The following is a 16086-nucleotide window of genomic DNA, read 5'->3' on the forward strand; positions in this document are numbered from 1 at the left end:
CGTCCCTGTTCCGCGCACGCACGTATTCGCACGCGCATACGCGCGTACGCGCGTCTGTCGGTCGCGCGCGTGCACTGGAAATATTTCGATGGTTTTAACTTGTCAACGTCTAGCAACGCTAGGGTTCATCGAGTGGAATTGCTGAAAATTCCGTTGTTAACTGGAACACGAGCGATACGTTAATTTCTCACCCTCGTTCGCTACTACGTAACGTTCTGTCGTCACGTCCGAGCGCTTCGGATATCACGTTGTACTCGTGGAAGCAAGTTTAGATCTAATCAATTCGGTCGTCACGCGCCGGAGAATAATTTTGCTCAGTTTCCGTAGGAATAGCTGGAGAAATCCCGTTGTGGCTGCAGGGCAAAAGTTCGCTATTACGATCTTAGACCGAAGCTAGAATATGCTCGCTTTCGGCTTACCGGAAGTTTAATAATACGGCTCGCGGAAAGCGGCAAAACTTGGATCCAGTCTATATCTCGTCGGATTTGCTCGCGTACTCGTGTTACACAAGCGAGTACACCGATCTAAGAGTAATATTCATTAAAGGTCCGGCATTGCGAGCAAGTATCCCTACTTGCGAATTCTGGCCGCGCCAAAGCGTATATTTAAGTTGTAATCGTCGTGCAATTACAAACTTTTCCGAGTTTATCTTTCCGAGCTCCGAGGCGGGTGAAGCGCTCACGCGCCATTTTTCGTGCAATCCGGAAATTCAGCTCGGGCATCTTACTCTCGATTAGGCATTCAATTAATATATGTAAATGCCCAATTTCTCGTCTTTCTACACATTCCCCCCTTTTTAACTTGCCGTTTCGCGTTTCGCGAGCGAAATTCGCACGGCGAAACAGATAACGGATATAATCGTCTCGAGATTATAAATTTCCACCGGATTATATTCGCGCTCTACGTGCGAAATGTGTAGGTTCGATTCAGGTACCACGGGCGTAGCAAGTAAAACAAGGTGTTAACTGCATTTACATAAGCCGCATTCTCGCCCGAATGTGCGATCGGCGAAAACGGTTTGTTGGAAAGGTAGCCTTATTTCGAGCTTATAAATCGTACACCTTGTGGAAATGGCCCCTCTCCGATTTCCGGATAACGTGCAAACGCGCCAGGCGACACTGGTATACTTTTAACTGCCTTTTCTAGAAACGCCGGGCACCGCAAGCACCGTAACTCAATCGTATGTAAATTGCCGGCGGTGTAATCTCGTAAAGCGGCTTAACGTTACGGCGAAAGTTTCGCAACATGCCGAGGGGCGGAGGTGCCCAAAACTCACGATATAAATCGACGTAATTCTTTATCCAGGGTAACACCTGGAACGCAAGGTCAATACCTTTCAATTGATCTCCGCGGACTATACTTCTTAACCTCATCCGCTCGACTGCTTTCGGACTTATCGATCCTATCGAGTGGAAACTACGAGACCCGAAACCAGGGCCGATCCGATCAATTGGCAATAGTGCGGTTTCATTGCGGGCTGCTACACCGATTGTTTGATGACCTCATGTTGTTATCTAAGTTGCGGCAAACTTTATCTGGCTTCCGAGTAGTAATTTCGATGCCAACTTCAACTCTATCCTTTGTCACCCTGAGAGACATCGCTTGGCGATCGCGAACACGTTGGAAAGTAACGCGGAAACAATATTATAATTTCCTTGAAAGAACAAGTCGCCCGTTTTCCTTTTCTCTCGTAAATATTCCAATCTTTACTTTACGCGTGCGCGTAAATACATCTCTTTTGTATTTTACGCTAACAATAAGTGGATTTTATAGCTTTTTTATTTGGCAATAAAGAAAAAAGTCTTGATATACGATTATGATAATAAAAGACGCGTAACGGTCAAAGAAACGGATAAAGCTTCGATGAAATATACCAGCTGACTTGGTAGCCATTCGTAAGCCGGGGCCGAGTAAAGCGCAAAGTAATAACGCGCGAGATTCGGGCATGCCAGATTTATCGCGGCAACACACACCACTGACGTGACGGGAACGGTAACGAGGCTCAACGACAGCTGGTGCACGGCCCACTTCTCGCCAGTGAGAATACGTACCAGTTTCCATACACGTATACAACGAATACGCGATAACTGCGCAAACTTTTATCGGCAAAGATTTTCATTTACAGTCTCGAAAAAATATCATCGCGCTTCGATGGATTCTCCCGTAGAACGAGCGAGTTATTATCTTACAATTATGGATTATTATGTTTTCTATTATTTATACGAATTAAACCAAAGAACAGCGCGTTCTCGCCGCAGATTGGCAACCTGTGCCTATCGAGTAACGTCAAAGAGACACTCGATGAAACAGTCGGTCTGTACGACAAATGGAGCGATCGTTATAAAATCCTGTATATACAAAAAAAAGGAAGAAAATGGGAATGCACGTTTCGAGGCAGAACCCTACGGCTGTTCTACATGGCCATCTCGCAATCCTCAGCGAATATCTGTCACTGCGGAAATTCAATTTCAGGGATCACCGCAGTGACAAGATTAATAGTCGGCCGTTCTGCAACTAAGTTGCGAAAAAATGAATTATTAACGAAAAAGAAGAAACGAACCGATACGCCACGTAATGGTGATGGAAAGTCGATATTCCAAATGAGTTACTCCTCCCCCTACCTCGCGCTCTGCGTTATATAATTTTCATCATCCTACGAATGCATTGTTATAGTTGCAATTTGATACACCGCAAAACATGGAGCTTTCCATAAAAAGCGCTACAGTTCATATTTCTGTAAAAGAGATAAGTTAGATTAAATCAATAAAACGGATATCTTTGCGCATTTTGGCAGAAATAAATTCTCTTGATTCACGAGAAAAAATGTTAGATATTGTTTACCGCGTGCACAAAACAATATCTGGATGACGTAAGGGCATTAAATGACAAATAATAACCTATAGATGTGCCCCATTTCGCCAAACAAATACCGGGAACTAGTTTCCGTGCTCTTTCGAGAGGGAGAGGACAGCTTCATTCTTCAAAAACTCACGCAATCTTCCGTATGACTGAAAAAGATGAATGAGATGTTGGGACACAGCGGCGAAATTCCGTGAAAATTACAAATTTTATCTCAACTTTCTTAGAGTCAACATACTTTTAAAAATGACTAAAAAGTAAAATACACGACGCGAGGTGATTGGTGATGTTTTTTTGATTCCTCGATATTTTACGGTACATTCGGCGTCTTGAATACCTTTTGCAAAAGCTTCGCTACGTATGAAGCATGCATTGATGCCGATGAATAAAGGCGGTGAAGGTATTGACGAGATTCCGCTTGGTTGAACGAGTAAAGAAGGTTCCGCTACTTTCTGGTATCGCGATAGTCCTCGTGGTTGGAACGAGGTTTCGTATGTATAACAAATCGAGAAATAGGCGGAAGGGAAGTTCCGACCGATGTAATGCGGCATAAAGGTAAAGAAAAGTTGCAGACTTAACGACAAACTTGTTGGAGTGTCTCGCTGTATCCCTTACCTAAGACGGAGCTCCGCTTATATCATCAAACGTGACATTTTTACAAGCTTCCAAGTTCCGTCATAGCGTTTCTTTGAATAACACTTTGGTACGTGTACCGAAACGAAGTATCGTTGAGATTCAACTCGCTCGAATGAGCAAAGGGCTTCGGTTTTGCTATCGCGACTTCTAAGGACTCGAGATTACGCCATTCGAGGTCCCGCATGATGCATAAACGCGAATGCTGTAGATTGGAAAGAACTTATGGTAAGCCGGCAAGTAAATATAGCGATCTATCTTCACATTTTCCTGTTATACGCGCTGAGCGTATTTTAACAAGAAAACCGACTTTTTTCTCACGTTTTTGAGATTTCCGCGCGAAATTAAACACATTTCTTTCGGGCTTGAAAAGGGAAATCTTTTGCATAAAATAGTTTACGCGAAAAGAGATGCGCACAACATTCCACTTAGCTGAGCAAATGAATACGGTTGGCTCTCTGCTTTGGAAATCATCGTGGTTTGAAATGCGTTCGCGAAATTATCGTCATGCTCGTTCTTGATAAACGATATTTCCAGAAGGATAAATTTCGAGTGCAGCCGAACGAAATCCGTGCTAAAAGTCTCTTTCGGATATCGCATTAGATTGCTTGGGTTAAACTGCCCGTATTATAGACAGCATAAATTAATGCGGCGCTGCTCTTAGCTTTGATTCAAATGGACAAGGGCAGCTGCCATTGTGGCTTTTGCAGATTGTCGATGTGATATCAACGCGGGTTTTGTCATGGTGAGCTGTCATTAGCGGAAGAGGTTGGGTAGATCACGAATGACACTGTAACCAGTTTAGACGAGAGCGCTCCTGTGCGTTGATAATCATCCGGTTGTACGTACGGCAAACCAGCTGCTTTTAACGGACGGCTCTTACACATATGTCGATGCGCGAAATCGGTCAATATCAGCCCTTTGTACAACAATCGCGAACTTGGCAGATACACGTCGGTTAGTTACATACGCCATCTTGCTCCCGGCAACGTGTAATCTGTATGCATCATTGAAATCGCGCGATATCATAGTTGATCTTTTTCACGACCTAATATTGATCAACCGTCTAATATATCCATCTTTTACTATCGCTTTCAACAGAATGTTTTAACACTCATTCATTAATTTTTTATGTCTCAAAAATGCAATCGATGTAACCACGTGATGTTTCATTTACAAATAGATACGCTATTGATATTTAATTTGCTGATTGGAACTAATAAAGTTTCGATTTCCTGCTTTAATTCCCAAAATAAAACGCCAACGAGGTAGTAAATGCAGACGGCAGTGTTATTATATTATATATTTTTCATAAAGTATTAATCTCTCTGGCAATTTTCTCTCTTGTGTACTTTTTATATACACATTTATTAAATACATCTCGTATATTGGTGTTACTAATGTGATTTCCCATTATTAGTGTAGTCACAAATTTATTAAAACGATGGTGAAAATACAAGCGGAGATAACGTGAAAATGTGCAAATCATTAATTAACTAAAACTATATCATTTATTAAAAATGTCATCGCGTTATCCTATATTCGACGTGAGAAACTTGAGACAGATATTGCAAAATGTCACGTTCGGCAATTTGTTGCCAAGTGTCTCACATTTTTCGGTAGCGTGAAAAGATATCCTTTAGTATGCGGTGTCTATATATTTTTTTTTCACGGCGAGTACTATCTGGCTGGTTATCACAACCAGAGAGTTTCCAGCGAATACAGTCACGCGCATTGTCCTGTTTTTGCGATTTGTATCTGTGTACAACTCTATAATTTTCTTGTTATACTATTCTGAAAAAGCGGCGTTTTTCTATTTAGTTCTCTGATAAATTGCTGGTATCTCACGGAGCAAATGCGTGATAAAGCGTGCAATTAAGCAAAGTAATAGCATCTCATTTAAAAATGTCGAATACTGGATATAAAATTAAGTTGTCCGCGAATAAGAAGAATTTAAGCGATTTAATTTAATGCTATAACCATATTTAAAACATGTTTGAAAGTCGTATCGATATATACGCAAAAGATAGATATTCATGCAGATATTCTAATTGCTCTCTGGCGGATTAAGGTCTTTTGTCGAATCGTAACGGCTCTCGTAGGAATACGGAAGGTACAGTGGAATATCCAAAGTGTATAAAATTTAAATAATATCTACGCGATGTTTGATATCAAAATATTAGTTTCCAATATTGTACAACCATCTACTGCTGGTTTACGTGTCAATGAGATATCTTCTTTTAACCTTGTACATTCAAAGTAAATTATTATTCGATGCAAATGTAACATTTCTGAAAGTGCGTTTAGCGTAGCGTTTGCATAAGCTACGTGCGCTGTAATATCAAACTTGTATAGTCTTTTCTGCATTATGCAGGTGAATCTCGTTATACAACCAACTCACTGCCGTCCATGCAACGGTCAAAGATCTTTGCTTCTGGTATTTATGCGAGGGATTCTCATTATCCATTTCTTTTTTTCAAGATTTAACGTTTTTTCTCATCTTCTTCCTATGCGTAACAATTAGATTACCAAGGCAATCACGAAGGCAGAAATAAGAATGCTCTCGTCGATACATGTAGTTTATGTACGATATATCCAAATACAGAATTCGTGCTCAAGCCAGGTGTATTCTCGATATGAAATCGCGCAGCTGATATCGGCGCAATTCGCCTAACGTACTTACATTACAGTTATGTCATCCTGGTAGGTCACCAAGACTAGGATTTCGTATGTCGCTGGCAGTACGCGCAGCATACAAATTACCTCCTTTACTTTTAAATGAAGACGCGGCCACATTCAAAACATTTGTTTCATTACGTGCGTAGTCTCTCTCTCTCTCTCTTTCATTTTGTTCGTCCATAATCTGTCCTTTACATCAGAAGAACTGCAAATGAAAGTTCCACAAGTGTTCGCGTACTCCAGTCGTTTGCAGTTTGCGGTATAAGCTCGGTTAAAGTTTTGTCACTACAGGATAATTGCTAATACTCCGCAATGGTAGGAATTGCATTTAATTGCGAAGAGATGCATCTTAACTTTAATAATACTAATTGGCAACTGTATTTATTACCAAGTTGTACATTTTTAACTTTAATCTTAATTTAATGAGGTTTTGGAAATAATTCATGTACATGTTCTTGATACTTAGATATTTGTTATTAATGCTTTCTTCATTCGGTTAGATAGTTTTTTAACAGAGAAATGAGTGTTTAAATAAGTAACGAATCAACGAATGTACGTATCAGAAAACTTGAATCTAGATGATACGTGAAGAAGTATACAATATTTGTTGTGAATTGATATTACATTTAGACATTGTGCACGGTTTTGATATATTTTTTCCATTAATAGTTAACATTTGTCTAGCTTGTCGAACATGAACACACGTAATGAAATTTGCAACTTTTGACCGCAGCACTAAAATGTGTCTATCTCGACGTGATGATTACGAAATGACACGACGAAAGCCGATCTATCATAATACTCGATCTATTCTGGAATAATTTTAGTGCTCTCACCCTGTTCAATCCAGCGAATATCTCCATTAAAAGGGCTCCGCATCGATTCGCTGATATCCAACAAACGGAGTAACGGAAGTCACGTTTATTCTGCGAACGCGTAACCACTAACAGTCTATTTATTCGTACGATACAGCTTCGCGTAATTGATACATGGTTTAGTTTGGCTGACCATGTTGCTGCATCTCGATTCTCGCAAAAAGAGGAAAGCATTGTGTAACGGCGATAATACGGCAGTGCATCACGTCATGACATAATACACGATTTATATACGACCGCTACGTCTACAACATTTTTCTCAATATTTCCGGCGAGCGTGTCCGGAATTTTTCACATTTTTCAGAATCGTAAGAGTAAGTGACCGCGTATATGTAATCGCATCCTATACATTTGCATTACGTTTAAAATCATGCGGACATTCTTTTATCTACGTATAATAATATAAAAAGGTCTAAATACACTTTTAACGAGTAACATTTTCAGATGTTTTATAAACAACGAAACCTTATTGTCGTTTATTAATTTTCTATAACCAATTTCATGTACAATTTTTAGCAATTTTTACCTCAAAAATCCGAACCATTATTTAACATTGTACATTGTTTCAAGTTATTTTCATAAAATTTAATTTAATTTACCGAGATAAATACGATGATGAATATACTCGATCAATTTGCTTGAATAACCGAATTAGGGAAATTTGATGACAAAGATAATAAAGAAAGATATTTTTACATTGTCACGTAATAATTTAACGATATCAATATGCGCATCGATACATTTTTGACAAACGTGCTTTCCGCAGACGTATTCATGGATTTTCGCAGTGAACGTTGGTGTTCCGGGGGATAATGGCAGAATTGTATACTTGGCCCATTATGATCTGGTCGAGGTCAGACTAAAGCCGAGTATTTATGTAATGTGGCCGTGTCGCCGTAATGCATGCATTGCGCATCCGTTGACACAGGGTTACTGAGCGTGTTAATTACTAGGCGGTCGTTATGCGTCATAAATTAATATTTCAATTACGATTTCACTAATGCCGTGTACCGTCAGCACGATTCACGTATTCCAACCATACAAATTTTAGCAGCCAACGTATAGGGATGCGCATATATGAAATTGAATATAAATTATTGTCGATATTGGAGAATGGAAACCTCGTTAATTTTCGAACGACTATTTCGATAATTCGTATGACACCTAGCGAATTGAAGTTGCAAATACAAAACGGGAATAATTTTGACGCGTGATAAGCAGTGTCGTAGATATATTGTAGAAAAAGGAAGAAAATGTGTGTCAAGTAGATTTATAGTTTCAATACTTTTATTATCATAGACGAGCAATTTCCAGCAATGTTCGCGTGTTGCCTTTAATATTACGTGAAAGTTTTCTTACCCAAGCTTTCCGCTGTACGAAATTCTAGCACAAGTGTTAGGTTGGTCTACTGAAGGCTGTGTTCCGACGATGAGGACAATATTGGCTCTTAAAATTGAATCAGGAAACATCTTCTTTCCGATTCTACGACATACTATTCGAGCGGAATAACGTTTTGTTTCTTGTCGTATTATTTTTATTAAGTTTTGTTGCCTGAGCGCGCGCAATAAAAATAATGTACATGCTTATGTACACGTACACGTATGTATTTTCAAGTGTACACAAATGTTACAAACGCAACGTGAAGGTAATGGCAAGCCGTTGGTGTGGCTCGCGAAAGTACGTAAAAATTATTAAACTTACTAATTAATGTTTAAACACCTGTTTGCGTAGTGCAACTTTCTGCAATTCAAATATGCTTAACATTTGCATTAGTAAAGTAAAACAACGGATGAACACAGTTATATAGCCTTGGTTCGCATGACAGGGAGCTCGATCGCGCGGGACGAGAAAGCATTGCGGCTACATTGTCATTCCGGATTCATGAATAAATACTTGCTCGTGGCCATAAAAAAATTCTGTTCCGCGAATATCACGGAAATCCCCGAGCCAATAGTAGATAAAACAAAACTACTGGCGCTGTACGGTTGTATATAAATTCTTGCTAGCTTGTTTGTGAATATTCCAGCCACCTGCTCCTAGATTGATATCCACTATCTTGTACATCGCACGACCTATCAAATCGGTACTGCGCGGAACAATCCATAAAGAAGTGCCGATAGTCCAGATTACGCAATTTTTTTTCACGGACGTACTGATTGTGAGTAATGGCACGCTACGATATATTGTGATTAAAGACTCATGCGTTGCTGTTAACAGAATTGAGGGATGAGGAAATCTCCATCATTTTCATCTATTTTCTTTTTGTCGACATGATTTGATTAATATTGGAAAATAATATTGGGATATCGAGATATATAATGTTACTTGTACATTTTTTTAACATTTTTCGCACGTGAACAATTTTTTTTAATTTATATTTCGTATGTATATTAACCTTCATCCAAGTTGATTCTAGTATTTAGTAGAAAATGGATTAAAGTTTAATTTGCGATAAATCTTTCATTTTTACACTTTTTTCTCCCGCACCTTGCGCGTAGATGTACAAAATAGAAATATAACAACATATAGGAGGCTTTTCCCAATAAATTTTACATCGAGTGTGAAGAATAATTGAAATATAAAAGCGGCTTTTAAAATTTATTCCGACACGATTGGAAGAATTGCGAACATATCCAAGCGGGTGATGTGCAATTGTTGTTGACATTACGTAGTACTGTGTTGACGCAAATACACGCCAAAAGTCGTTTAGTGAAAACATTTACGAAGCGCGCGTGTAGTCGGATAAAGGTGTTCAGCACTGACCGACCTCCGAATTATCTACCCAGCGTAGGTACATGCGTTTACATGGAAAAAAATAAGCGGTAGCCATTTTTTAATATATCCACAAAATGGAAATTGTTGGGAAAAATAGAGTTTTTACCGATAAAACTCTCAATATTTGTTTGATATTTGCTTGATCGAAACAAATTTATTTTATTTTGATAATATATATATATATAAAATAAATACGAATATATATATTTTTTTTCTCAAAAATTCAAACGAGCGATAAAAATAATAGTTTGGCGATTATACTTTTAAGATTTCACATAAAAGTTGTTGGGCAGCGTATGCCACGTTGAAACTGTCGAATCAAAAAACTGGCACAATTCAAGTGAATATTCAAGTAGTTTTCTATCTCAGAAAATTAAATATTCAAGGGTAACATGTATATGCACATTTTACAGACACGTGGATGATTTGAGTTATAGGACGATCTCGTAAAATGGCATTTGATGGCTACCAGCCTGGGTTAAAGATATTATCAATTTATTTCGTACTCTCTCAACTTTGTCTACTTCGTGACATCGACTCTCGAAGGAATAGTAGCAGCAACTCTCTTTGTCTCTCTCTCCCTTTCTTTCTCTCCTTAAAAATCGATACTTCTACGATATATTTTATTTAGTGTAAAGACACCTTTCCGATCCATTGCCATTATATTGACGATATGCAACATGTTACGACACCGACGAAACTTGATTTTATAATAACGAAATTCTCATGGGAGCAAAAAGCTAAATAGGTATTCGACATGTAAAATCATATGTAGAGAAAGTAAATAGGGCAAGTGATTCGTGTAAGTAGATGATGCGTCGAAAGATTGGGTCTTCCAAGGATTCTATTCCTTCTTAAAATGATGCACTTTCAAGATAATTGTGTATGGAACCGTTGTGCTTTGAGGTTACATTTGTAACCGGAAATAGTCAGGATACGCTTAAGTTCCGTAGGAAATGCTATTCTTTAACGCGTAGTGCGCTTTCCTTCCTCCTCTACCCCATTTATGTCTTCTCGTTTCTCGGGGTTTTCACTTTTTTCTTGCTTCTTTATCCAGCAGCTTTTAGCAGAAGCCTTTCTGTGTCCACCAAGTAATCGCGTGATCTAAGTGTAGTGGTAGTCGTGCTTTCAGCAGATATCTAGATGCATCGCGCTGCCTGCTGCATTGCGATGAATCTATCTGAGACAGATAAAAAATTCTATAGATTCCATCTGTATATAAATAGATTTATCTATAATATAGGCACGTATGACTACACATGTGAAAAGTAGATGGAACTATTTGTATATAGATGTATATACATATACAGTGTGTCAGATAAACTGTAATTTTCCTTACAATTAGATACGGTGTCTCTTATCATTTTAAAGTAGAATGTTCTACAGGGAAAATTTGATTTACCATACTTTCTCGCAACTTCTTAACTTTCAATATATATTTTAGTAGCTAAAGTTTAAATTAAAATTCTGTTAAAGTCAAGTTTGCTTTAAGCTTCAATCTACTTAAATATTTAATCACCTATAACCAGAACTATTGGTATTTCAACATAGAAAAAAGTATTTTCTTAGAGTTAATACTCGTTTTTTGCGTAGGCTCGCGGTCAAGATAACACTTGCACCTACTATCGACACCCTGTATATATTTATATACTTATATATGTATGAAGTAGCAACGGATGAGGCGCGATACAGAGTTTCCCTCGCTTTTGCGGAAACTTGCAAGTTTCGATCTTGCAGCCAGCAGCTTGCGGCATTAGTCCGAATTCAGAAAAGTCAACTTGCGGCTGGAATTGAGTGCTAAGTGATTTCTACTGTTTCCGGTGCGGCAATAATATCATTGCTTCTTAGTGTGGCATCCTGATCTTATGTCTTTGATGTTCGTGTGACTGTCGTATAATAGTATAGGCAGCCGAAGAGTCGTGGGAAGACGTCGCTTCGCGCTTCTCGTGTCACAGCTTACGAATCACCTGTCGCAGTTCTCACAGTATACTATGATGCTTGAGGGAATGCGTTTTGTCATGCGAGAAAAAGATTACGTTTGGTATTGATAAGAATTAATAACAATAACAATTTCAAGGAACCTGATGCATCTATGTATTTTCTCGATGATTTCTAAATTTGAGATTTTGGGAAAAGCAATTGGGGTAGAGTCGCAAACGTGCTGTTTTCATTCATTGAATCACAAGACACTTTTATTCTTGTGTAAAGGATAAGTTTTTGACGCCGAGAGCGATTCATTTTATAGACTTGTATATTAACTGATCGATATTCGCGCAGGTTGTGCACGTGTAGACAAACGCCGCATGCCAATTAACGTCGTGATACGCTTGCGAGTCCGTTATTAATCGCATGCGCATTTTTCCCCGTTCGCGGAAAAGCCTATTGCTCCTTCCTCTGTAACTATCGTAAAGTACGTTATAAATAGAGTGCAACTTGAGGATGCTCGAGTCAATGCCGACGAACGTGACTGAACAATGATGTCTCCGAGTGTTTTAGAGCGGCCTGGCGCCCCACTTCAGCAGCCAAGAGGCCGTAGTCGCTTTTAACATTGTACATGCTATTCTCAGCATGTATCGTATATACGTTAAGGTTATATGTGTGTGATGCGAGAGGAGAATTAGTTCTGCCGCTATTTAAAATATTCTCTAGGTTTCTCGGACAGTTCCGTCACGAGGAAGTGGCTGTGCCAGCATTTTTACGCCTCTGACATTCTACTTTTCACTCTACGATGCATTATGAACGCGGCAGCAGTGATTGATTTCTTTTCATTTAGATCGGTGTGACCCGGTTTTATTTTTAATTATTCGTATAATTCATTTCTAATTATATCCATAGAATTAATCTATAACGTGAGCATTTTAATTTCGAGCGTTTCGTTAACAATAGGAACTATAGAGATTACATGCTAAAGGAGTATTGTACACGGGTGGTATAGGAGCGAAATGAATAGCATTGACACTAGATACGTTAGAAAATTGCAAATGTCACAGCGTATCTTACGGGGCGAGACAAATAAGTTCAAGTATCACTGGTACGTTTCACGCGACAGGTCGCTTGGGTGTCCTTACAGTTGTAGAAACCTTTATGCGACGGCGTGGCGACGAGAGCGGTTGACGAAAAATAAGGTGAGAACGAGAGGCGGTAAAAGGCAAAGCAGTAGAGCGGTGGAAGACTGCAAGAAAATGAAAATGCTTGTTATAGTTAAGTAGAAATTGATAGAGTATGGGGGACAGAAAGAAGACAATGTTTTTGCCAATTTACTAAAGACCCTTCTAACTTGTGGTTCGTGGAGCTATTAATTCGCTGCGCGCGAAACGCGATATGTTCTTTCGTTGGCGCGCCGCTTCCTTCTCTTGGTGTCTCGCTTTTTCGAAAGACTGATTAATTGCGTCACTATCCTTATAAATTGCTTTGTTTGCATTAGTCTTGCTGTGCCGAACGAATGCTCGCTAATGGATCGTTTCAGCCAGAATAATCATTGCAAAGCACTAGCGCACCGACAGAGACGAATCGTGAGGGTAGCGATGGCGATATTATCTTGGATAAATGATTGTATTCGCATTAACGCGGTACTGTAGTGATTCACATTTCTCCCCCTCATTAGCACAATCTTACGCTCCGCCATATAGGATATCTTTTAGTTTTTTTTCACGTCGGAATATAATAACACTGTACACGGGGTTTTCTTCTCTCGTAATATATGGGACATGACTGAATTGTTGTTATGCGAATGAAAATTTATAATGCAGAAGACGCGCAATTTTCGCAAGACTTTTGCGTTATTTTTTCTTTGAGAATATTGCCAAGTGTCCCGCTTTATGAGCGCTGAGAGTCTCATAACATTTGCACCGCAGTCGAATTTCAACTTACCCACACAGTTGGCTCTGCACCCCTGAATCGCTTTATTTTCTACAACAATGGGCGCACAATAAACCGGTATATTACACAGCTCGGTACACATACCTCTGCGGAATAAAAAAAAAGGAGAATCACTCCCTCCGCATTACGCCGAGTTACGGGATACAATGGGGTCCCCAAAGCATAAAACTGGTCGAGAATGTTCGGGCTTTTGTACCGGCGGTATAACTCAAGTGTCATGCCATTATTTAACCATAGATACGACGGCTCTTTGCATTCTCCTGTGTGTCCGCTCGCCGGGAAGACCCGCTGTGTCCGACTAACGTAAAAGTTAATTGAAAAACAGGAAATTAAATTTTCGCAATTCCCAGTTGCGCGAGTCACGGCTTCTCGGATAATAGGAGCAACGTCGGCTGGTCTTTGCAACGACTCCTCTATAAATTATCGGCTTGCTTAATCATTCGCCGTCTGATCCGCCGGATACGTTTCGGCTAAATTTATGTACGTCCCGTCGCGTCTTTATATCGCGTCGATGCGGATCACGTACGCAAAACAAATCTCTTGGTAAAATGGCCGTCGTTAAAGATTTACTTAATCGTTCATTTTTAACGGGATTTTGCACGATTGATTCGTTGTCGAGACTGGTGTTTACCGCGTGAATTATTATGTACTTCTCCGTGGAGTTTTTCTTCCCGAAAAGTCAAACTTTAATTTAATTCTTTGAGTTTGGCATTCTCGACGCGGCTGCTAGCACGAAAGCGAGGACGCGAGATCGATGCGCGGACCGACGACTTCATTTTGGAAATAAGAAAACTTTTCTCTTGCGTGCCCGCGCCCCTCACCCTGGAACCAATGTCAGATGGTGAAATTTCATTATCGACAAGTTGCTTGTAAAAAGGATATCTCTACGTTAAAATCGTTGGAGGCGTCCAACAGAGACGTCACATCTGACGAAGCTTGCAGCGTTGATTAGATACGACGACTCGACGTCGTTCAACATTACTGAAATTTTCCGTTACTTCGTTTCCCTATGCGTTATCTTATTATTCCTAACTTTCACATTTCTTATATTCCACGTCTATATATGACACTTGTTTTCTTTTACAGGTTGTTCTTGTGTTGTGTACAGCAGCTCGGACAGACCTCAAGGTGGCACTTTCACATCTCCTGATTTTCCCAAACGATACCCACCGAATATCGATTGTCTTCTGTACACATTCATTGGTCATCAAGATGAAATTGTTGTTCTAAATTTTCATCACTTCAACGTTCGTCGCACCTGGCCCGAGTAAGTGAACGATCTATATCTGCCAAGTGAACATTCAAAAGCTGCCATTTCTTCAGCACATTATCGTTAATTAAAGATGAAAATTGATTACATCGATTGACGGCGGAAAATAATACGTATAATATTAATTTCTATTTATTGAACGTGTGTAAATTAAACAGGGGGCTATTTATACAAGCTTTCATCGAGCGATAGAAAGTAAATGTCAGTTTTTAAATATTTGCTCCTGTTTGCGCTAGTTGTATTATCTTAGCGATTATAACGCTGTAGGTATGTAAATTTTGTGTACTCGTAACTTTCGTCATTCGGATCTCTCGCGTATGATATCACATGTCCCTTTCGTAAATTATAATTAGACAGGCTGTTTCGCCATGTTCAGCACCGGCAGACAACGTTATGTTAACAGATAAATTATCCATGCGCAGCGATTTGTCATGCACCTAATTCAAGCCTTCCGTTGTCCGAGGTAGAGTCTATTCGCGGTTGTCTGCAACGAATGGAATGCAGCCGTGTTCCGTATGTTAAATTATACCGATGCAGTCACGCGAATATAAACATATACGCATGTACGTTAAGAGTGCGTGGAGAAAGTGTGCCAGAATTTCTAGCGTTGCTTGTTACGGCCAATGGACTAAATGACATTGATTTCTACTTACGACGATTATGCTAGTTGAAGCAAATGTGACATGTAACGATGCAGTTTATTAACCTTTAATCAAGACCGTTACGAGTATCCGCTTACTTTTACCGTGTGGCCAATAATACAATCCGTTATCGATTTTTATTTCTGTAAATAAACGTAGATACACTCGCGATACTTGCTTCGGAAAACTGTGCTCGTTCGCGAGGGAATTCGAGTGAGATATCTTTGCGTAGGATCGTTCACTAAAATCCAGTGCTCGGGAGTGCGGAGATCTTTGAGATATAGTAATACGATTTTAGCGCTTAGGGTCACGCTATAACTGGAAAGTAAAGTCATGGCAAGAGTTTTTTTCCCCCCCAACGATCGTCCGCTTCATTAATTTCGTATTAACCGTGATTAAATTCTTAATGTATTGGCTGCCGATTAATTCTTTTCCAAGAGAGTTGCCTCTCCGTACGCGGGTCTACGTGGATGAA

The 16086-nt window shown here is 39.5% G+C and overlaps 1 protein-coding gene across 1 annotated transcript in view; it reads left to right on the forward strand.

Annotated features, from left to right (window-relative positions):
* Positions 1-14971, forward strand: part of LOC105560432 — a 53741-nt gene extending 38770 nt beyond the window's left edge. Inside the window, exon 3 of the mRNA XM_012009557.1 lies at positions 14787-14971. Within this exon, the coding sequence (XP_011864947.1) occupies positions 14787-14971 (185 nt within the window). The remainder of the gene's footprint in view (positions 1-14786) is intronic.
* Positions 14972-16086: the final 1115 nt, after the last annotated feature.

Source organism: Vollenhovia emeryi, unplaced genomic scaffold (genome assembly GCF_000949405.1).
Source record: "Vollenhovia emeryi isolate VEMERY1.0 unplaced genomic scaffold, V.emery_V1.0 DF939231.1, whole genome shotgun sequence".
Classification (NCBI taxonomy): Eukaryota; Metazoa; Arthropoda; class Insecta; order Hymenoptera; family Formicidae; genus Vollenhovia; species Vollenhovia emeryi.